Consider the following 22386-nt stretch of genomic DNA (forward strand, 5'->3'; position numbering starts at 1 on the left):
CGCTTGTCCTAGGAACATAGCAGCAAACAACTGTGAGATGCCAGAGACTACATTTTTGAAACAGGAGGAAGAAACTAAGGTCAGCTGTGGGTCTTGTAAAATGGTAGCTCCATTTGACCTCAGCTGATACACATCAATGCAATTTCATTGAAGATTTGGTCCAGGTATACAAAGTAGTGCACTATAAGGGGGGCAACAGTCCTTTCAATGTTTGCACCTGCCTGTGAAGGAACTGGTTCCAGAAGATTTTTGCTCCCCAGTTCCCCAGCTCACAAAGAATTCGTTGATCAGCACCTCTCCGGTTCTCTCCCCGCAAAAGAGAGGATTCAGGTAAGACGGACAAAAAAAAATAATCCACCTTTTGTGAATGCTGCCACTGCAGGAATAGCAGGAAAACTATTTTCTCTCTTTTTCCGACACCTAACTACTTGTGTTTTCAGCCTGCTTAGCCAAGGACTGGTATTCACATCCGCCTTGAAAATGGCTTCTTATTGAGCAATCTGTTTGCCTACGGAGACATAAATGTTTTCCGAACTACAACGTAAGTGGCGTATACACAAAGTCATCCAAGACTTTCCTGGGCCCGCAAAACTTTATCTTAACATAGACCTTGACACTTAGACACTACAGAATTTCTCTGTAGGTATCTGAGCAAGTCAGTGTAACCTTTTACTGTGCTAAAACATGAGTTAGCACCTCTTATTAGAGCTACTGGAAACTGTCTGCTACAAGTCAATGGCAGTATTGCTAGAACACAACCAGTAACCTGCTACTGTGAACGAGCATCCTCTCGTTTAGCATCGTGCAATGGAACAAACAAACAAAACCCACTTATGTTCACAGTTACAAAGCAGAGTTGCTCTGAGTAATGCACAGTATTAACATGGCAGAAGTGTTTATATTGCATTTGGTAGTCTGAGACAGAACGAACACCATTATGTAGGTCAGCTTCAGTATAACTTAACTGTCTATATAAAACCATCACAACATTGAGCAGTCAGAAGAAAAACAGAAGCAGTGTCCTTAGCCGACATTTATTTTCAGAAAGTGTAGCAGTTTTTGGGGCGGAAGAATAAAAACATGCATAAAAAGCACAAGAAAGAGCAAATGAGCCTTCTAAATAATTTAGATGAGAAATGTTCCGAACAAAATCAGCGCAGTACTTCCAGCTTGTTTCTTAAATCAGGTACAACTTGGTAAAGAAAATCACTTGCATCGCAGTAAGAGGGTGTACAAATATGTCTTGCAAAATAATTAAAAAAAAAATAATCTTCAGCAACGTAGCCATTAGGTGATTTGCAAGCTGGTTTAAGAAGTTTTAACTGAGACTCTTTTAAAGTTATTTTCTGCAAGGGGAAAGTGCCATCCTATATACAATATTACAAAAAAGGTTTCTGATGCCACAGGATCAGAGTGACACTACATTTCAGCAATCTGAATATATTAGCTATAAGATGCACGCTTCCCCTACTTAATGTGTCTTTAAAAAAACAAATAAAAAGCCACCAAATTTAGAGCTTCTAAATTTGTGTGCATTCATAAATTGCTGTTGTGTTTCCCAGCAGTCTGTACAGCATCTGAACATAAAGAAAGAATATAACATATTCTAAAAAAGGTGGTTTGCATGCGCAACTGCTACCGACTTTCAACTTACTGAGCAGAAAGGTTGAGTCTATCCTTTTCTGTGGAGCTTTCTGTAAGTTAAGCAATGAGAAACAGCTGTAGAGTCCAGCAATAAAAATGTGTTCTAAAAAAAAAATTAAATGCATCATCCCAAAGAAATGAACGAAAGCATTATTGCTGTTGTGAGAGCTATTTTTCTCTTGTGCACTTGTTTCTCTACTGGACACTCAGACAAGCCAAGATACTCATTTGTACACTTGGAAACTCCCCCATCCCTTCCTTCTTTCCCATTTATGACATCCTTGGTCAAACTCAGTCCTCTTATTTGAGCCGTTCAGGTTGGAGGCTATCGGTCAGACACTTCAGCTGCTCTTCCCCCAGCTTGATCTTGTCCTCAAGCTCTCGCTGCTCAATGATGAGGGCCGACTTCATTTTTACAAAGTGCTCATAGTCTGCTAAGTTCTCCTCGCTCAAGTAGTTCGCCAAAATGTCAAAGACAATACGCTCTCGACGATCCAGGTTTTCCTTCAGTTCTTTTGCATCTTCGTGCTGCTGGGTCAGCAGCTTCTGCTTCTCCACCAATGTCCGCTTAGGAGAAAAGAAAAACAGTTAAAAATCCACTGGGTTCACCAGGTTGGGACAACAGCTTCAGTGTTTGAGTCTCAAGTCTGTCTCATCTGCAAAGGCAAAGATTTTTCTGAATACTTAGGAGAGGTGGAATAAGATTGCTCCTTGAAGTTTATTCTACTAAAGTGCATTAGCAAACAGGAAAAAAAAAAAAGTAGCAAATCAATTAAAGACGCACCATTAATTTCTACTGGCCTCAACAGCAAGAACTTCAAAGACTACTTTACTGTTTAATAGTTCAAAATAGTTACACATAAAATACAATTGCCTTTGAGAAGCCTCCAAGTTCTCCAGATTAAGACTTCACTCAGCAACGTCTTACATCTTCAATACACAGCACCGAACTTCCACACTGAAACAGCTGTGGTTAGAGAATCCAGAAACAGACTAATTAACGGAGCAATTTGGTTTTACACAGCTCCTGACACTGCGCTATTTCACAGTTCTGCTGCAACCCATATGTCTTTCCCCATGAGATGTGAAGTCATGTGGTCTTAAGACATGAGCAAGAGCGAGAGCTGGGGCAAGACAACAGGAGGGAAGTTAAAAGAAAAGCACTATCTTCTCAAAACGGCTGTCAGCTTTCTGCTTTGTGCCCTCAACAGAGACAAAATAGGAAAAAGGAAGGCTGAGTGGAGAAACACGCAAAGAAAGGGGACAGGAGCTATATCCCATTCACGCAGATGTATGAGCAAGAAAGGTGAGGTTCATCTCACCCAACGTCACCTGTCTACGCAGTAGAGAGCCACACCTGAATCTCTCAGCTACACTCCTTCAGTGGTATTTGGAAAGAAACAGAAGCATTATTAATCTGACCTATTTCAGATCTGCCTAGAAGTGACTGCCTTTTTTCAGCAACAGAGTATGGCTGGCCTACTCTGGCATCAAGAATTCCTGTACAGAATTCTGGACTTAATTTAAAATACCCCTAAGAGGCACCACTGCATAACTTTTAGCTTTGCTCCAGGGATGAATTTTCTTTGAGAACCTATGTCTTCAAATAAGCCAGTCTGTTCATGTGTGTCAATTTTTTTCGTTTGGACTTTATGCTAAATCACACATGCTATAATAAACCTAAAACATTTACAGAAAAGTGTTTTTGTAGATTACAAAATAGAGTCTTTTCAAGACGGAAGTATGAGACAAAGGGGGATACAGACCAGCAAACTTTAACAGACATATCTGTCAGAGTTGCACGCGTATCCTGTGCTGCCTCTTTTTCTTTAGATGTCAGAAAGCTCAGAGGGTGAAACGCTTTCAGACTTGCGCTCACAATGTACTTAAAATACATAGCCTAGATTAACTCAGGATTCAAGACAAGTCACAGAAATCACACATTATTAGAAAAAACACAGTTTAAGCTTCCTTTAAGCTTATGCCAGGGGAAAAAATAAATCCCACTGCAAGTTGCAAGCTGAACTATCTGCTGCAAAGAGACGGAAGCAGTGTTCTAAATTCACCAGGGGAACTAGCAGCCAAGCCCAAACTCAGGAGCGTGGCTAGACCGCTCCCCAGGGCAGCCTTGCAGCTTGCGTGTACACTGAGCAGCAGCAGCAGAATTAGAATTTGGTGAACACAAGAGGGCATATATCAACCAGCTGGTAGCTCAGTTGTAGAGTTACGTGCCTAACCTTGGGGTGAAATAGCTCTGTTTTTCGAGCCATTTGCTATCGCTGTGAACAGACAAGAACCATCAAATGTTTAGCCCTTCATAACAATGACCGAGATTTAATATTCAGGTTTTTTTCTTACCTATGGCATGACTTTAAGATGAACATGAGTAACCTGATGGTTTAAGGGAAGTAAACACTGCTTTTGTTATTGTGTGACACCTTAGTACCTTGTGGTACCTTGTGGGAGGTTTAGGGAATACCTAAGAGAATTAAGATGCAGAGAGGGAGAAGGCAAATGAGAAACCCTTGAATTTGCTTTTACCTCTGTCAAAGTTGACTGACACCAGAAAGCCTGTTTTGAAATGTAAAGTGAAACGCACTGTAGCAGGTTCAAGAAACCATTGCTGAAGAGGTTCTTTGAGCAACGGGTAAATGGTTCACCAGGCCTAAAGGAGTAGATGATGGCAGACGGATTCATCTGACTGACTTCAACCAAAGCCAAGCAGAGTGCAGAAGGGTTTTTTGCAGTTAGCAGTGATCTGAAGCTCCTCTGATGGAACAATCTCTGGCTCTTTCTACTGAGAGTCTTTCACAAGAATTGCTTGGTGTCTTAAACCACAGCCATATGAAGAGGGACTTCCTCCATGTATTTGACTTCCCAGCATCCAATTCCTAAACTACTATTCCTGGTACTTGTCCCTGGTCTTGCAATAACAGGCCTTGGGGGTCTAGGCACTCGATGGCATCTGTAAACTGCTGGTTCCGCACTTTAGGGTTCTCAACACACTCTGGCTTTGATTGGTAAGGAAATTAATGAGAGGACATGGGCCTCACTGTATGGAAGGAAGGTAGCTATTTCAGACGAAGCCCCTTTCAGAAGCTGAAGTTGAAATAACTGATACTGTTCCTTGTGGCAAGAGACCTATTACAGAGCATCTAATAGAGTATTAATTCAGCAGTGATTACTTGCCTGCTGACTGTTTATTTAGAAAACCTGCTGAGCTGTCAGTGGTTCCTAGAAAGTGTAAAACTATCAGAGTAATGTTTATTAGACAACAAGCTTCAAAAAAAAATTAAAAAAACAGTCATCACTAAGGATATGATCCCCAGGGATAAAAGTAAGCCTCCCCCATTTTGTTTTAGTACACCAAATATCATCATGTGACCTACAAAATACCAAAGGACAACCAAGAAAGCCACACATGCCAGTCTAAATTCAAAGAAATGCACGTGTAACCCTACAAGCATTGTATTTATACTCAAAGTACCTGGGGACTTGATCCATCTGAGAAGCATCTCTGACCAACACCTTCAGATATATTTATAATGTTACTATGGCAAGACTTTGGTGTCAATGCATGAGAAGATGAATGGGGATTAAAATGTTAGGGATTTGGATTTCTATCAGTCTAAATTTGACAGCAGGGCACACAGACAATTCCTGACTGTCCTTACTATACCACCTACTCACCTTCTTCCTTTTCTACACCTAGCCAATAAGCTGTTTTTATCACAGCTCTCAAACTGTTTCCTATATACTTATATCATCTGGTAGCTCTTTCCCCAGCTCACACTTCCATCTCTGAGCCCAACTGCAACTACATTTAGAAAAAAGAAGTCTAAAGAAGGATTAAATTTCTTTAAGCTTCAGAACCTTTGATCTGCCTTCTAATAAGCTGTCAAATACCTTCCCTTTGCTTCAGTCAGAGAGGGGTCTGGACAGCCATGAAACAAGTATGTTTGGCAGCAGCTACAGCCAAACAGCAAAAACACAGCTTCAGACTAGTCCCAGCACTTACTGGTTCTTATTGGTGAAACAATGGAGCACACTGAAGAAATAACATGAATCCACAGCCTGTGGAAAAAATTCTGTTACATCACTTGGGTGGACTGCTGGCATTTCAGTCTACAGCTACAAGCCAAAAATCCCACTTCACATTCATCTAAATGTAACGCTTTTGACATGTACCTGCCCCCCACCCTCCCTCTCTGTTTATTTTTGCCTTTAAGTTTCACACATGTCTACGTGTCTTCTTTGGTGCATATTTATATATCTAGGTATCTGCTTCCCAGCTAAGGTCTGTTCAGATTTGGAGCTAAACAAGTACTGCCAGCAGAGATGAGGTCCAACAGGTAAGAGCACCTTGAATGCTCCTGAAATTTTCATATCTGCTGGGATTCCTCCATATCACTACTGGGCTATTCTGGTTGGGTAAAACATGTTTTCTATTGAAAATTCTTGTCTTTTTGTAAAGACTTTTCCTTCTGTCATTTCTTGCTCTTGTTCCTTGCTAAGCATGGTGGAGAAAGCTGTAGTAGATGAGAAACATTTTCTTTGTAACAATCTTATAGATTTTTATCAAGATCCTTGTTGAGTGTAAAGTGGTCTGTAAGCTTTCTGTATTACAGCATAAAGTAACAGTCAGTTTCCAATCCTGAACCATCAGAATATTTTTGTCTCATTTTCACACTCTTATCAGGAGTTCCCCTCTTTCTTTAAACTTTTGCTAAGTCTGTTTTCCAGTGTGTTGCACCCCAAAACATCACCTTTTCTCACCACGCCACTTGCAGTTTTAGCATCCCAAGCAAAAGCAAAGCAAAGAGAAATCTCAAGAAAATGGCCTTATGACATTTATCCATTCGCTATCCCTTGTCTTGAGCTCTGCAATTTAGATAAACAAAACCAAGCAAACTCTCCCAACCAGGTTCACTAAATGCAGTGATATTATTATTGGCTTTTCTCACCCGTTCTTCCGGAGAGGTATTTTCATCCAGATTATTAAGGGCATTTTCCACCCGGGCCAGACGACCTGATAGCGACAGCAGGAGGTTGACCACTTTGTCAAGGTCGCCGATAAACATCTTGAATTTGTCGAACTCATTTGGTTTGCACACTTCTTTCACAATGGCCTCTACCTCCTCTCCCAGTATATTGTTTGCTTGGATGTCTTCCAGAAGTGTCTCACGTGCTTCCCTCAACACCTGCAGCTTCCTGCTAATGCTGTCAATAAGTTCTTGCTGTGGAAAATAAAGGGGATGAGGATTTATTAGCACTATTGCATTTTTCCTCACTTCTGAAAGTGCTGTCAGAAATCTAGCATTTTAATACATTGAAATTCCCATGTGGCTTTGACAATGAGTGCATTACAAATAAATATATGTCTAAGGTCTATACCTCTGGATTCAAAGGTTCAGGATGTAGGTCGACGATGCTCAGCTTGAGACCTGTGTTAAAGCAATTTACCCTTGTGGCAAAAGATGAAGGACTCCCCCGGCCCCAGCAAGCATTCCTGCTTATTCTTTGAACAGCTTCAAAGCCTGCTATGGAGCAGCACAAAGCACAGTGCATCCTTTTCTCTCTAAATACTAGGTCCATAATACCTTTCTGAAGAGCTACACTTAGGAAGATAAACAGTACCAGGAAAACAATCCTGTATTTTCCACATGACGCAGTTAAAACTAGGGCACTGCCTAGCTTTTTCTTCCTTTCTGCATAATATTAGCATCCCTCCAATAGCAGTCTTTCCACACTTAGAAAATCTTAGTGTTAACACTGCCTTACAACATTTCTGTAGGGAAATCATAATCCCTGTGGCAGAGAACAGGGAACAATATCTACTTCTGTATCATACGAAGCAGCCCTGTGCGAAGCTGTATGAAGTGGCTCTGCCAAAGGACCAAACAAGCATCATTGGCTGTCACTGTCCTATGCCAGGCAAATATACCACCTCATCTGCAGGTTGTTGGGCTTTCTCTAGTATAATCCCCCATTGCCTGGGATACACATGCCCTGGCTTAGAAAAAGCATGTCAGGTGCATCACCAGCAGAGTCAGACTGAGAACCCAGATCTCCTCCCTCAGTGACCTGTGTCCCACCCTTGCTGCCTGGCTACCGCCCTGTGTTTGGGCAAGAGGGCTCATTTCTTACACGTCCATTAGCTTTCACTTGTGCACAAGGGGTGTTGTTCAGCTAGTTGTCTTCCCTAACATGAGATGAATCACACCCTAAAAATGCCTCGTTAATTTAAATGTAGATGCTTATTTAGTATTCAGGTAATTTCAGGTAAGAAAAATTTCCAAAGCATTCTCTAAACATACACCTCTTAGTGCAATTCCTAAATGAAAATTACATCCTTTAAAACAGTTATTATTTCACAGAAGCCCTTCAATTTTTTTTGAAAAAAATTACTCACGACATTCTTTAGGAACCCTGCTTTCTAAATGCAAGTCTGATTACAAGCCTTTGCGATTACTGAGAAACATACTGATAGCAGCTACCGCTCTCAGACGCCGCTGAACAGCCATTGCCAATATATTTTGGGAACAAAAACCCCAACAAAGCAACAAAGTCTGCCATCTTAAGAGAAAGCAACTACACCCTGAAAATTTAACAGCCTTTTTGAAGGTAGAAATTCAACACATGGATTATCTGGGCTGGTTTTCTCCTTTTCGATTTAATATACTCAGGCCAGGTTAATCTGGATTTGGGCTATCTGTTAGTCTGGGTGCCCAAAAGATTAAGGTAGTGAGCAGTTCTACAGATGCCTGCTTTACTGACTGATTAATCTGCAGGATTTGATTCTCCCCCACCTCCTCTCAATGCAAATGCAGTTTGATTTGGATTATGTAGGTCACAGTGCTACGCTCTCATTTCCCTCAGATGACAGGCACATGCACAACGTTGCTGTTTTACCATGCAAAACACAACAGGATACTGTTGTGCTCTCTGTTACTATCTTGAGTTTTTCACTTCTGCAGCTGTGCTGTGGCTTTCTCGAATCAAAAAGCACCATATGAGTGCTCAATGTTTACCAATCTGGTCTGACAATCCAGATCAGCTCTCAAAGTTTCTTTAAAAAAACAAAACAAAACAAAAACCACAAAAGAACCCCACTCTAACCCAAAAAAACCAAACCAAAACAAAAAAATTCCCCCCAACCCCCCCCCAAAAAACCCACCACAAAAAAGCGCGCCATTTTCCTACTAGCACCCTATTTAGATGTCCCCGAGCAGCTGAGGCTAGCCTCTAAAGGACTGCTTCTGCAGGCAAGAAGGCCGTAAGTATTCACCTCTCTTTAAGACTGTCATAACTATTAAGAATTGGATTATGATCACTGATTGCTTCGTACCCAGATGAAGCAGCCTTTGGACGCAGCAACTGTGAGCTCACTACATGCTTTTGCTAACCAGCAGAAAACCTGTATTACATTCAATATCTACTGAGCCAGAAGAGCTCCACTCTACATCTTGAAACTGGCAGATGAATAATTTATAGCTGTGAATTCTGCACCAGTAAACAAGAAAACGATAAAACCTAATCTTTTTCCAGTAATTCTTGCTGATGTGACTAGCAACACAGAAAGTAGCTCAGCAGAGTGCTGCTCAGGTGGTTCACTGCTTGGCATACTTCATGTAAATTAATCTGCTCTCAGCTCATCACCCCATTTCACTTGGTTCAGGCCTGAAAGCGGAAGAAACTTGGCATTCTTCAGTTACTTTTACACTCTTCAGAAGATGCTGAAACTTTCCTGAAGGCAAAGGAGACACTTCCTACTCATCCACATACGGATTTTCCTTACTACAAAACCCACTCCTGTAGTGTCTTCAACATCTGTTCAGTATTTTATAACTGTGGTCAACCTACATTCAATTCAGTACATGAGACACACACATTCCATTCCTGCTAGCTGGGAATACAGGGATCATCCCAAATAAAAAAAAAAAACAAACAACAACAAAAAAATACCAAACCAAACAAACAAAACCACCAACGACTCTATGGAATTCCTATACTTATTTCAAAAGGAAAAAAAAGCACCACACATTTCTGGTTTGCAGAGCAGAGAATGACAAATATTACAATAATTCCACAGGGGACTGCAATTAAGATATCTCATAACAGAACTGCCCAATTTCTAGGAATCAAGGAACAGGTTCTGGGCGTATGCCTCCTCTAAAATAATTTAAGTCGTAAAGTGTGCTATTAAAGTGTTCAGGTCCTTAATGATCCCTTGTTAAACTGTTGCCAAATATGTGAAGCTGGGCCAAGTTATATATTCCAGCTGTTTTATAAAGATGCCTTGACCCACTTAGCATGAGTTTGATATATTTTCTGACAAGATCCAAGATGAAAGCCCACTGAACTGAGTGCTTGCATCCTAACGCGTGTGGAGCAGCAGGGAGAGAAGTAAGCAGCAATGTGTGTGACGCTACAATATGGGCATTCAGGGAAGAAGATGGGGGAGCTCTGCTAAAAGCTCTTCATGAAGTACTTCCCATCTCATATGATTAGTGGTGCATGCTGGAGCTGGGGGGATGGAGGGAGGAGTATGTAAAGGGTGAATACGATTTTGCTGGTAACAGACACTAGCATATATAAATGACACTTTGCTTATAAAAGCTTTAGTGTTTAGTTTGCTGGGCAAACAAGAAAGGTTTAATTTTAACACCCTCCACTCCATAATTAATGAGAAGGAAACTAATTCCGGCAAAAACGATGAACATGACCATCATGTGTGGCACCAGATAAACCCAAATTATTCCAAATGCCATGAAATCCTTAATTTGTCTAAGTAGTACAGCTGTTGGATTCAGCGGCTCTCTGGTGAGAGGGTAAAGGGCAGCTCTCTCCCACTGTAGCCATGCCACGACCCCAGCAGTGCACACTGTACTGAACTGTGCGATGCAGTGGGGGCAGAGGGAGGGAGGGAAGGATGAGGGAGGAAAAAAAAAACCAAACCAGAGTGGTAACAGAAAACACTACAGCCCACTCAAATGCAGTGGCATCCACTCCTGCACAGAACCAGAGGTGGGAATCTCATATGGAATCTCTCATTGTTAGCGACTCAATATATTCCTAATATTTAATTAGAAGACATTTCTTTGGGACTGGGTTACCAAATGCACCCTGGCAGTTGATTATTCAACAGAGAGCTGACTTTAACAAAAAAGATTTGCACACCATTGCATTACTGGCTTAGGTAAACAGAGTTAAACTACATCACTTTAACTTATCAAACAGACCATTTCCTCCAGCTTACCTGTACTGGAAACTATGATTAAAATATTTTGTTGCCAAATCACTAGTGAGACGAGTGCAATGATTTGAACATAGGACGACACTTTTGCAAACAACAGAAATGCCATTATATCATCATTTTAATACCTAGAGGATTGTGTTGACCTTAGACCAGAAATAAAACACCAAAGGATGGGGATGAACAAGAGTAGACTGCCTCCCTTGTGATGAGTAACTTCTACTGAATCCACCAAGCTGATTAGCTATCTCCCACCACTACTGTTATTAATTTGGGAGGTAGGATAAATAGAGGGCAAAGTGGTTTGTTGCTCATGAAAACAAATGGGGGAAAAAAAGGGGGTGTGGGTGGGGATGTGGGGAGTGGTGGGGGTGTTTCCCCCCTGCCATGACAAACCCAAACAGTGGACCCAAATTTCAAAAACACGATGGGATACATAAGCACTACTGTTTCTTTGTATATAGCGAGTGAGAGAAATACACTGAAATCTCAAATTGAAAACAATATTTGAAAATAACCTCCCCAAAATTTCTCCCCTTGGGTTCTTCCAAAACGTGTACCAAGCTGCAAAAAGCACCTAATATGAAGTTCCTAAATTCACAGTTGGACACTTAATCCCCCTGCCCTTAAAAAAAGAAAAAGGCTGATTTTCCAAGTGACCCTGTACACGTAGAAGGCTTTTTATTTTGGGCTGTTTACCTAGCAAATTCAGAGTTAATAAAATGCACATAACCAAGAGCCTCCCATTACACTTTCAGAAATGCCTTTTACCTTCTTTTCTGACAAGTCATGATCCAGCTCATCTTCAGAATCATCCTCGCTCTGCTGCTGTTGCTGCTGCTCCTGCATGTCCTTCATTTTAATCAGCAGCTCTGCCTTTGGTGCAGATGTGCTGTAGTAAGTAGAATTCGTTGTCAGGGAGATGGCAGATGGCGCGCTCTGCTCCTCTTTCCTGGTAAAAAGTCAAAACTTTCATTAACTGCCTTGACACCCTACTCACTGAAAAGAAAAGACAATCTTTTAAAGACATCATTTCACCAAGCAAGCAGCGGGTTCAACAGAAAGCCATTACCTGTAGAAATAGGATAGATAGATAAATATTAGTTGTGAAGGAAATTTGCCTGAACTCAGCACATGCCCACCACAAAAGCTAAAACTGAAGTAGTGCAGACAACCTTTCACCATTACAATGAGTGAAATGGACCTAAGATATCTCAGCTAGAAACAAAATGTAAAGTTACATTTTACTAAGCAGCACAAAGATCTCGGTGTCAGAGAGAATATCGTTTCAGACTGCCAAATGTGGGAAAGATAAGTCTTTATCTTTTTTATTATGGAATTACATGTGAACTTCTTGAGAAGGCTACAACTTAATTTGGTAACAAAAGACCCACAGAACATCAACATGGATAAAATTTAAATCTTTTCTGACTGTTCTCATTCACTTCCAGGAAACGCCTTGTGCCCACTTCAAGTTGCCTTTGTAAATTTTCATCACGTGAAGAAGGCTAAAATATTGTTCCTTCTCTATCCAGTTACCAGACTGGATGATCTTGGCAAAATATCTAATCACTATGAAATAGGAGAAGTTAATTATTCCTTAAGTTCTCAGACGAAGAGTTCTCAACCAGGTCTTGGGAAACCTTTCACATTGTACAAAACTGCTCTTTTTCTGTCATTAACAGTATCGTTTGTGGTATTATGCTTGACTCCTAACAGAAAAGTGCCAGTAAAGCCTCAAACCTCACAGCAGGAAGATTGTCACCTTCAGTCCCCTACAAAAACTGCCACATTTTGGACAGCAGCTTCCAAGGAACCACTGGCCTACAGAAAGTAATACTCACTTCTCCTCTGAAATTTTTGGAGAAGGGACTTTTGGCAGGAGCTTCCTGCGTTGCTGAGCTTCTTCTAGGAGGTGTTCATCTTTAGGGAATATTCCAACCATCAGATCCATTGTGGTTTTTATTTTCACATTAGGATCTAGTATGTCTGCTAGAGATTTATCTCTTCCGACAATCTCTCTGGCTAGTTCCTCTGACTTCCGGTCTTCAAAGGTCTTCTCTTTGGCCTTTACATAACTGACTGCTGGTGTGGCAGCACTGCCGTCCTTCAAGTTGCTCCCAGGTTCTTCGGCTGGTTGAGGGTCACCTGGTTTGGTTCTGGCTTCTGGCTCTGGCTCTACACCTTGCCTGGTGTAAGCGCAGAATCGTGAGTAGGATTGCTCAGAAGTGCTGAGTGTTTTAATTTGGTCCTTTTCCAAACCACTGGGTAAAGCAGGAGGCTCCATAGTACTGACAAGACTTTGCCGACTCTCCTTCTCTGCGCTGCTCTCAGAATGAACTATCTTGATGGGAACCATTTTCACCGTAGTATTGTTGTCTATAACCCTTTCAATTCTGGAAAATAAGGAAGATTCATCTTTAGAAATGGAAGAACCTTACAACTCAATTCTTATCTGCATATCAGAGAAGCCCAAATATGAAAAAAGGTAGGTAAGAGATCCAGGTAATGGAATATTCCTGGCACTGTATGTCAAACCTTAAATCTACACGTTTTCTTTGCTGTCTACACATATTAAGTAGTATTAGTTCATTTGTAAGTAACCCTAACATCCACCTTGTGCAAAACTCACAGTACAGGACTTCTGTTTCCAAAACATGAGGATCCAGTCACAGCAGCCAGGCCCCAGATTTGAGAGAGTGCTGCTGAACCACCTTTTACCCCTTTGCTGCCACACATATGGAGAAAAACACGCTTCGAGCTCAACTTCATTGCCTCACGCAGATTTTGTCCTGACAGGCAGCTTAGCTGCCTGGGGAGTTTGTGATGCCCTCACATCAGTTCCCAGCTCTTCCAAGGGAAGAGACAACAGACCAGATGGAAGCATCCTGCAGGCTAGGTCTTTGCTGAGCTACAAGAATAACAAATAATCACACATGGAAAATCTGGAAATAATTCAAAACTTAATTACATGATATAAAAAAAAATAATCTGTATTTGTGAAAATTTCACACAAGATACAGAAATTTAATAGATAGGTCTCACCACAGTGTCCTATTTTTCTACTTAAAGGAGAAAAACCAGCCACTGAAGAGGATAACACACAGTTCTGCATACTCCTTTTAAGGGAAGCTTACAGCAAAAATTCTGTACTGCGTAGCACAAAGGGTCACCTTGGACATTCAGTAAGGCAAGCTATTTAAAGAGGAGGCTAACTTAGATTTTTAAATTGGACAATAACATGTTAAATAGCATTACTGAAACATCTGTACTGTATGTAAACCATCTAAGAAACTGAAGACTAGTTTGGTGGTTTTGAGATTGCAGAAAGTTTAAAATTATTGTCATAATGTGGGTTTGGAAGCTCGACAGCAAGTGAAGGAACATTGCCTACTAGCTAAAATATCTGGTTTCATCTGGCCGGGTTGCTTGCTGCCTTTCAGATAAGTGAGCAAGACATGCTACAGCTCTTTTCCTCTAAGTGTGGGTGTGTCACTTCCCTCAAAAATAAACTTACACTTTATTGTGCTGCACTTTTCTTTTGTAGGGAATAGCAAAATCTGTTTGACTTCACATTTTTCAGAAGTTGTATCTTATATTTGAAAAGTATATTTGCTTCTGAATGAATGTGCAGCCTCCCAATAGGTATTTACTTTCCTCAAGTGCTTTGCAGACATGCTTTGGCATACTGATCCAATTTTTGGGGCAGGTTTTCCAGCCCATGCTGAACCCTGTCCCCGCTCCCATTCAGTCAGGGTGTTTTCATTCAAGGCAACTGTTGTTTTAAAGAGCTCGCTCCCATGCCCACCACCCAGCCCCAGCTCCCTGCCTGCAGACGTGGGCTCTCCTCCTGGCTGCAGTGGGGCTGGGCAGAGGCCTGCCACTGCCCCCGACCCTTTCTTTTGTTTGTTTTTAAATAAAGCCCACACCTTTTGGACTCCACTAGACTGAAGAGGAACACATTTTTGACTTTGGGCGAAACACAAGATGCGTGCATCAGCGTGTGTAGGGCAACTGGAGAAGTGCACTGACTGCAATTCTTTACCTAAAATGCCTGTCTTCTGCTTTGATATTCTGAGTACGTTCCTCTCAGCCTAGTAAGAGACTTTCCAGATACTTAAGGCATCATCAAGTCAACTGATTTTAGTCAGAGCAAAGACAGTTCAACACCAGGTGCTTCAGAAATTCTGTTTCTGCAATCACTATCCTCCTGATTTCTGAAGGTTTTCCATTTGTGGAACTGTGGCAAGAAATTTTGACTTGCAGCAACTCTGGGGCCATTACAAAGCTTTACTCCAACCACAAACACAGTGACTCCTTGACCTGAGCTTGTGTTTACTAGAAATCTATTGATGAACGTACTCCTATGCATTCTTTTAATCTTTATTATTGCTAAAAAGTTGTCTTTGGAAATAGCTGGGTTCTGCACGCCATCAGTATTACCCCACATTACATTGTTCTACCTAAAATGCTGCAGGAAACCCTACACACTCACTCAGTTTATGCTGTTGATAAATAAGACACCTTTCTTAAAAGAAGAGTAATCAGCTACATGCTGACATCATCAAACATTAGCTGTCCACAGCATGCAAACTGGCATGTCCAAGAGCTCATATGCAAGGAGCTAACAGAAGTAATAGGCCAAATCTAACTATTTGCATATTAAGATAAATCTGCTTGACCTATTTTACTTATATGAAATAAATGCCATAGAGTAAATACCATATAGAAGGATCAGAGGTATGACCTGCATATCTTTCCTTTTTTGCCATGCCTGCTTTATTGAGTAACGTAATTGTTAACTGAGGACAATACATTGTGGACAAAAAAGAGCTGTCTGGGCCTAAGAATTTTAAATGTTAACAAAAGATTTGCAGGGTAAGTGCGTTACCATTCAGATATGGGCATATAATTAGGCATACCTCAGTGCTCATTTCAACATTAAAGCTTAGTAAGAAGGAAGAACAAACACAATTAGCTTTCTATGCATCCCTGGTATCTTTTCATAAAGCAATACATTAAGGAAGTTAAAACAGTACATTAAGGAAGTCATTACTGTCATCTACTTTTGCACATGGATGCTAGGGTTCACATGACATGTTGCACTTTTCATAGTAAACTGTATTATTACTTCATGTTAAAAACACTGCAGGATGAAATCTCATTTTTTTCCCTCCGGTTACAAGAAGAAAAATGTCAATGCATGTTTAGGAAAAAAAAAAGTGATTTGTGTTTTCTAAATCCTAAGGCACACTGGAAAACAGCATGATTTAGCCTATTCAACTATTTACATTACAGTAAAGAAAAGCTATTTCAACTACTTTTGCTCAGAGAAGCAACCTCTGCATTCATTCAGCTTGGAGGTTTTGTTTTCATTCTTTAATCATGAATTATAATGCTGAAGGATTTATGAAAACTAAGATTCCTGAGCTTCCTAGAAGAGTTTGTTATCTTGTGGGAGAATAACCTTTTATGATGTTAGCAGCATATGACAGACACAGCAATCAATTAATTTCAGTTGGTTTGTCTAATTCTGATATATCTAGCCTGGGAAAGGACTGACATTCTCCTGCTGAAACTTCAGCCCATCTCAACACACGCAGTGCTGCAGACCACTCCACAGACTACCTGGAGCGCCCCGTTTCATCATAAAAGCAACGTGAAAACAGTCACAATTTGGCAGTGTACCTTACTGTGTGTGCTTTCAAAGCAGATATTCTTACAAAGGATAGAGCTTCCCTTCCCACATCTACTTTGTCCCTACACGAATTCGTACTCTCATACAGACTCGGGTGGGGGAAACAACAACAGGGAATAATTTGATTTCACTCAGACTTACAGCGGAAAATCCATTTGAATCCACCCCCTTAAATTTCTACTACCAGCTGTAACACGTGAGCAGCATCAGTCAGCTAAACGAAACCACAAACCAGCTGAAGGACTTTAACGGTACCAACTGGCATCTCACACAAGTCTTAGGCGTCTTTAGGACATGCTGCCATGGCTCATGCTTAGTGAACCCAAAGAATGTGTTTTTAGCAAAGAAATGAACAGTCAACCATTAATAAGGTCGAATTGGGCAAAAAAGTGTTAATAAAAAGGTAAAGGAATTAAATCTAGTACCTGGCTGGGTTCTCATCCTGTACGGACACAGGAGGTTTATCAGTGAGCTTCTGTGGTGCAAACTGAGGAGAAGGGGACCTTGATGTCTCCATGCCAGGTTTTTGAAGATACCGATACTTAGAAGATAATACAGACTCAGACCTAAGGTGCGTTTTTTCTTCTAAGTGCTGACAAACATTCTCCGTGGAGGACGCTTGCTGGAGCTGCTGTGGATTAGCACTCTTCAGTTTTCCACTGAAAGCTGCAGGACTCTGACTGAGAGAGGAGTGACTGGCAAATACTTCAGCGGAGCTTGGGGATGAGGACGGAAAGGGCTGGCTGGACACTACCAGGAGAGATTCAGAAGAGGTGCCAAGTGACGGCGCAGAATTATCTGGTCGCCTGTATTTATCTCTTTTAGGTGGTGGCGGCCTCTGAGGAGCAGGTCCACGCTTCTTGTTCAGCAGCACTGGCTCTACCCTATGGTTTTCCTCTCCTTTGCCCTGGGACAGACAGGAGTGGTTCAAGGTCTGTGGCTCAGAGCAGGGGAGATGAGGCAGGCTGCAATCCTTGCTCTTCTCGTTCACGTTTTCCAGAGAGTATCTGTAATCACTAGGCAATGTCCCAGACCTCCCCCGGCCCTCGTGAGGCAGAACCGTAGGCTCTCGCGCTTGCAAAGGTCTGACAGATGCCTTCCACTTGTGGCCTGAATTCTGGTCCAGCTGATCCCTCTTCTCCCGCGGGTTTTCCCTCAGGGCCCCTGTGTCAGCTTGCCTAGAGAGAAGAACATGTCGTTAGTGCGCTGCTGATTTATTTCCTTCAGCGCGAGGCCACCGTACCGATCCAGGAAGCTTGAACACCAAGATCACATCCAACATTTAACACTAACTCCTCCAATCTATGGTGACTGTATGGCACAGAAACATCCTCTCATGTATGGGTGCCTAATCTAACGTGATGAGTCAAAGCATAATGTCAGGCTAAATTAGAGTATGGAGTGCCACAGGATGTGACAAACCTTCAGGTAACCCGAGGTGCCACAGTCTGCACGGCATAGTTAAATGCACAGCACACCTCCAGTGCTGATGTACGTGGCACAGCCAAACGTGCAAATGCCAGTAGAAAACCAAAGTGTCTTGAGAAGAGGAATCCTAATACTAAAATTTAATTCTCCTCTTGCTTCAGTCAGTAACGAAGAGCAGAAAACAAGTTTCTTCTCCATGTGCAAAATTAATACTTCAGTGTAATTTAAAATGTGAATTGGATACCATGAACTTTAATTATGAATCTAGAGGTTGGATTTTTGCGTAACTGGTGAAAAACAAAATGCCTGGAAAGAAAATGTTTGCCAAAGCTAAAAAACTGGGAAAGGGAAAATGAACATCTCCTGAAAAAAAGGCAGAAAAGGAAACTTAGAAAGGATAGTATTTTCCAGTCAGGCTTATTTTAAACTGGAACTTCTTTTGCCCTGTCAGCACAAATGACAAACAATGGCCAAAAAGGCCTTATCTTAGACAGAAATATTTTGGGGTTTATTCCAGTTTTATACCCTCTATTTCTCCAGCCAGGAAAAAGGCTTTTGCAGCTCCAGGCTCGTGATTTGCCACAAGACATGCAGTTCATTTGTGCTCACCAGATGAAGACAAACTGGGAAAGAAACAGGAGGCAGAAAAAAAAATAAAAGTACCTCTGGAGCCCTGAGAGGAGACAGGTTTGCTCTCCACTTAAAGAAGGCTGAAGAGACACTGTGAGCTTAGAAAAGAAGCTGCAACAGAGAAGTAAAAGGCTTCAGAAAGCTTCTACTATAATTTGGGCGACCGATAGCACTGGTCTCTATTTTGAAATAGTAACCCTGTAGACGTGCACTGCCCAAGCTTTCTTTCGAGGGGATTGTGAAAGAGGCATCTTTCTCAGCCTGTTTGTAAAGGAAGGTTTACTTAAATTTTCAACATAAACAGGTTCTCAACCGTACTGTACCAGTTTTAAGAATAAGACTATAGGTGGTTAACTCCAGTGTGCATGAAAACGAAATTTGAGATAAAAGCACATAAAATAAGTAGTAGGTTAAGTCCATTACAAATTCAAGAAGAAAAAAGGTAAGGAGCAATTACAGATGGCATTACTATTTTAATTAGGTTAAAAGAAATATTTAAAATGTAGCATTGAGGGAAGACAACTGATGAAATATGGGTTCTACTTTCACACCTGTATGATCAAATTACATTCTCAAAATCATTATTTTTTAATCCTTGGACCTGTGACGTTTTAGCACTTATGGAAAAAAAAGTTCTATAAAAAACCTGGACATTGTCATTAAACTGCCCGATGTATGGGATTTTTTAATAATTGTACTTCACACCGATTTTCACGTCAGTAATAAAATAGCATTGTACTTCCAAGAGAGATGGCTTTTTCACAATTTAATTTCTGAACCGTCACTTATACAATCTCTGTCTCTCATGTGAAGTGTTAAATTTTAAAATTCCATTTTAACGGGTCAGCTTTCAGTTTAACATGAATGAGGAGCTGGATACTGTTCAAACTCAGAACTCTTCATATTGCTCTTAACTAAGAGCACTTGGTTCAGACAACTTCGAGTTGTCTGGCAAATTCAGTCAACTCTGTTTTACAAAACAGTATTTATTGACTCTGGTTTTAACACTAGATGAAGGACAGTTTTGTTAAGTAAAATGATGTGAGGCCAGGAAGACCAACACCACTCAGATTTGGTTACATGGTATCTCTAGAGTCAGCTGGTTTTCCCTAGTGAGTTCAATGTAAGCAGAACTGGGCCTGTAAATAGTTCCAGTAATTTTAATGAAAATATTTACCAAATTAAGACTGCAGGCTTTCAGTATGAAATACCATGTTTAAATCAGTGCTTTTCATTGTCTAGATGATCCACGCAGAGCACGATTTTCTCCTAGCTAACCTGTGCCAAAAAAATTCTTCAGGCCTCTCTATTCATATTCACATACATAAGCCAAAACATAAGACAGTATAACAGCCGCACTTGGGTGCACAAAGAATCAAGGGCATGACACAAAATGTCGCAAAGACAAACTACATGCACTACCTCAGCCAGTTTGGAAAGTATACATTGGACTTTGCATGCACGTCAGGAGCGGGTGTGCTGGTGGAAGCAAACAGGACAGAGTAACCACCGATCTGACACATTTACATATCCAAAGCATGTAACCAAATTTGTTTAATTTTACCCTGGCTCAGAATGAGTGCTTTAGTAGTCCTGTCACACCTTCCAAAATAGAGTAAAAGGAAATAAAGAATCACAGCACAGAGAAATTTAGAGATGCAACATTTGCAAATGTGGAGATAAAATTCAGAAATCACATACGTGCCTTCATACAGCTTCCACAAAATTAATCAAACATTTTGCAGTGCCACAGAAAATGGGTCTGAGGAAAGGTGGCTACATTCAACACTGAGGCTAGTTTGCATTTAGTGTGAGTGGGTCCTCATGCAAAACATGCTTATCACATTATTTTGGAGAGATTTGAGCTTACTGTTCAGAAAGGAGGAAAAGAAAGCAAGCCTCAAGCCCCAGGAGAACACACTGGCAAGAACCTGCAAAGGTGTTACATTATTATCGATACCAAGAAGTCCACTAAGCTACTTTAAATCTGTTGGTGCTACATGTAACGATATGCCTGTTTTGGAAGTGAGATCCATAGGATTATGCAAGGATATTGTACCACTGAAAGGAACTTATCATTTATAACCAAACATCAAAGTGCAAGAGAGTGAGAACAGTTTTAAATCATCTGAAAACATGACAATTGACTTAATTACCACCTTCTTTCTAGATAAAAAAACCAGTCATCATCAAAAACATTAAACTAAATTGTCTTCAAACCCAAAGCTCCCCCATACCCATGATACAATGCCACACTATACCAATGCAAGAGCCTTCCTGATGCAACAGAATCCGGAAAGCTCACACCACATTCCCCATCCCTGGCACGCGATGACATTACAGCTTTGACTGTCAGATAACTTGTGTTGCTCACTTCACCTGAACTGCAAAGGAAGTGTCATCAATAGACTTACGCTGTTGATACAAAGTGCTATTCAGTAAGACTGAGTCTATTACAGGAGGCTAACATGAGCCTTTTCTACTGTACCTGCTCTTGGTATTTAAGGTCTATAAAGGGAATTAAGTATAGGAGCCTTCGTATCTAAATGGCGGGGGGAAGAAACCCAAAATATGCTTCTAACTGAAAAAAGAAGAAATTGCTTCATTATGAAAACCAGTCTGCAAGATTTTTAAGAAGCTCTCATTTAGAAGAGGGCTCAGCTCTCCCAGCGGAGGTGTGTGCGGAGAGACAGGAGGCTGCGCAGTCGTCGGCCAGGTGAGCTTGTGAGGAGCTCTGCTCTGTGGCTTGCACCTTCCGCATCGTGGCTGCAGCCACTGAACACAACACCGCCACTTAACACCGTGGGGGTGCAAATGGGTATCTCCATAATGGCACTATGTATTTTCTACTCAGATGGACAAGTACATCCCTCTGTTTCCTTCTGGCTCCGCTAGCTTGGGGCATACATACTCAGGACTGAAATGCAAAGGCCAAGTAAACACCAAGCCAGGGAAATCAACCAAGCCTCCTCTCCAGCCCAGACACCCTAGCCCCCAGCAATAACACAACAGGACATTCTACCAAACCAGAGACAGGTAAGAGTAGTGTAAGCTATTACAATTTAGTTAAACCATGGAGAGAGAGATATATGTATATACGCACACACACGCGCATACACGCACGTTAATAGGAGCCTGCCAGTGGAGCCAATGAGCAATTACCAAAATGAATCATTACGTATAGATGCCTATCAGAAGGATAACATTTCTGGTTGCCATAAAAAACAACCACAAACCACTTCCTTCATTTGCCCCATACTCAGGATTTGACTAAATCTGGACACAGAGGTAGAATGATCCAACTGAATATTGTATCTCAACAACTGAAAGTCACTTCGATCAACTCAATGTGTCTGATTTTATCTGTCTGATTTACAGTTTCTTGCAAACGCTTCAGGCCAAGTCAAACAGTGCCACAAGACGCTCCAGCTTTAAAATCCCAGACTAGATAAGCTTTGCAAAAATGCATTAGCCAACATTTGAAAAATGCATCGTTTGTTAAACACCTGACCTCTATGCAAAAGTTTCACCATAAAACCGAAGCACTGGTATGTAAGCAACAACATGCCCTGCACTAACTTACAGACAAAAGAGAGCAAATGGAGTGGCTGTTTCTGATTTAGCTTAAATTCCTTCTGACACACTACCAGCTACATTGGAAAAAGGCCTTCATACCTGAGTAAGTCTTCTCCATAAGAGTCCTTACCCTACATAGCAACAACCCCTAGTA

The 22386-nt window shown here is 41.2% G+C and overlaps 1 protein-coding gene across 3 annotated transcripts in view; it reads right to left on the reverse strand.

Moving 5' to 3' along the window:
- Positions 1-1015: 1015 nt before the first annotated feature.
- Positions 1016-22386, reverse strand: part of SHROOM2 (shroom family member 2) — a 123994-nt gene continuing 102623 nt past the window's right edge. For all 3 annotated transcript variants that reach the window (XM_064437138.1, XM_064437145.1, XM_064437129.1), the window contains 5 exons: positions 17024-17776; positions 12745-13296; positions 11672-11852; positions 6609-6881; positions 1016-2211 (listed from right to left, as the gene is read on the reverse strand). In XM_064437138.1, coding sequence (XP_064293208.1) covers positions 1945-2211; positions 6609-6881; positions 11672-11852; positions 12745-13296; positions 17024-17776 — 2026 coding nt within the window. In that variant the 3' untranslated portion in view covers positions 1016-1944. The remainder of the gene's footprint in view (positions 2212-6608; positions 6882-11671; positions 11853-12744; positions 13297-17023; positions 17777-22386) is intronic.

Source organism: Phalacrocorax carbo, chromosome 1 (assembly GCF_963921805.1).
Source record: "Phalacrocorax carbo chromosome 1, bPhaCar2.1, whole genome shotgun sequence".
NCBI classification, from domain to species: domain Eukaryota; kingdom Metazoa; phylum Chordata; class Aves; order Suliformes; family Phalacrocoracidae; genus Phalacrocorax; species Phalacrocorax carbo.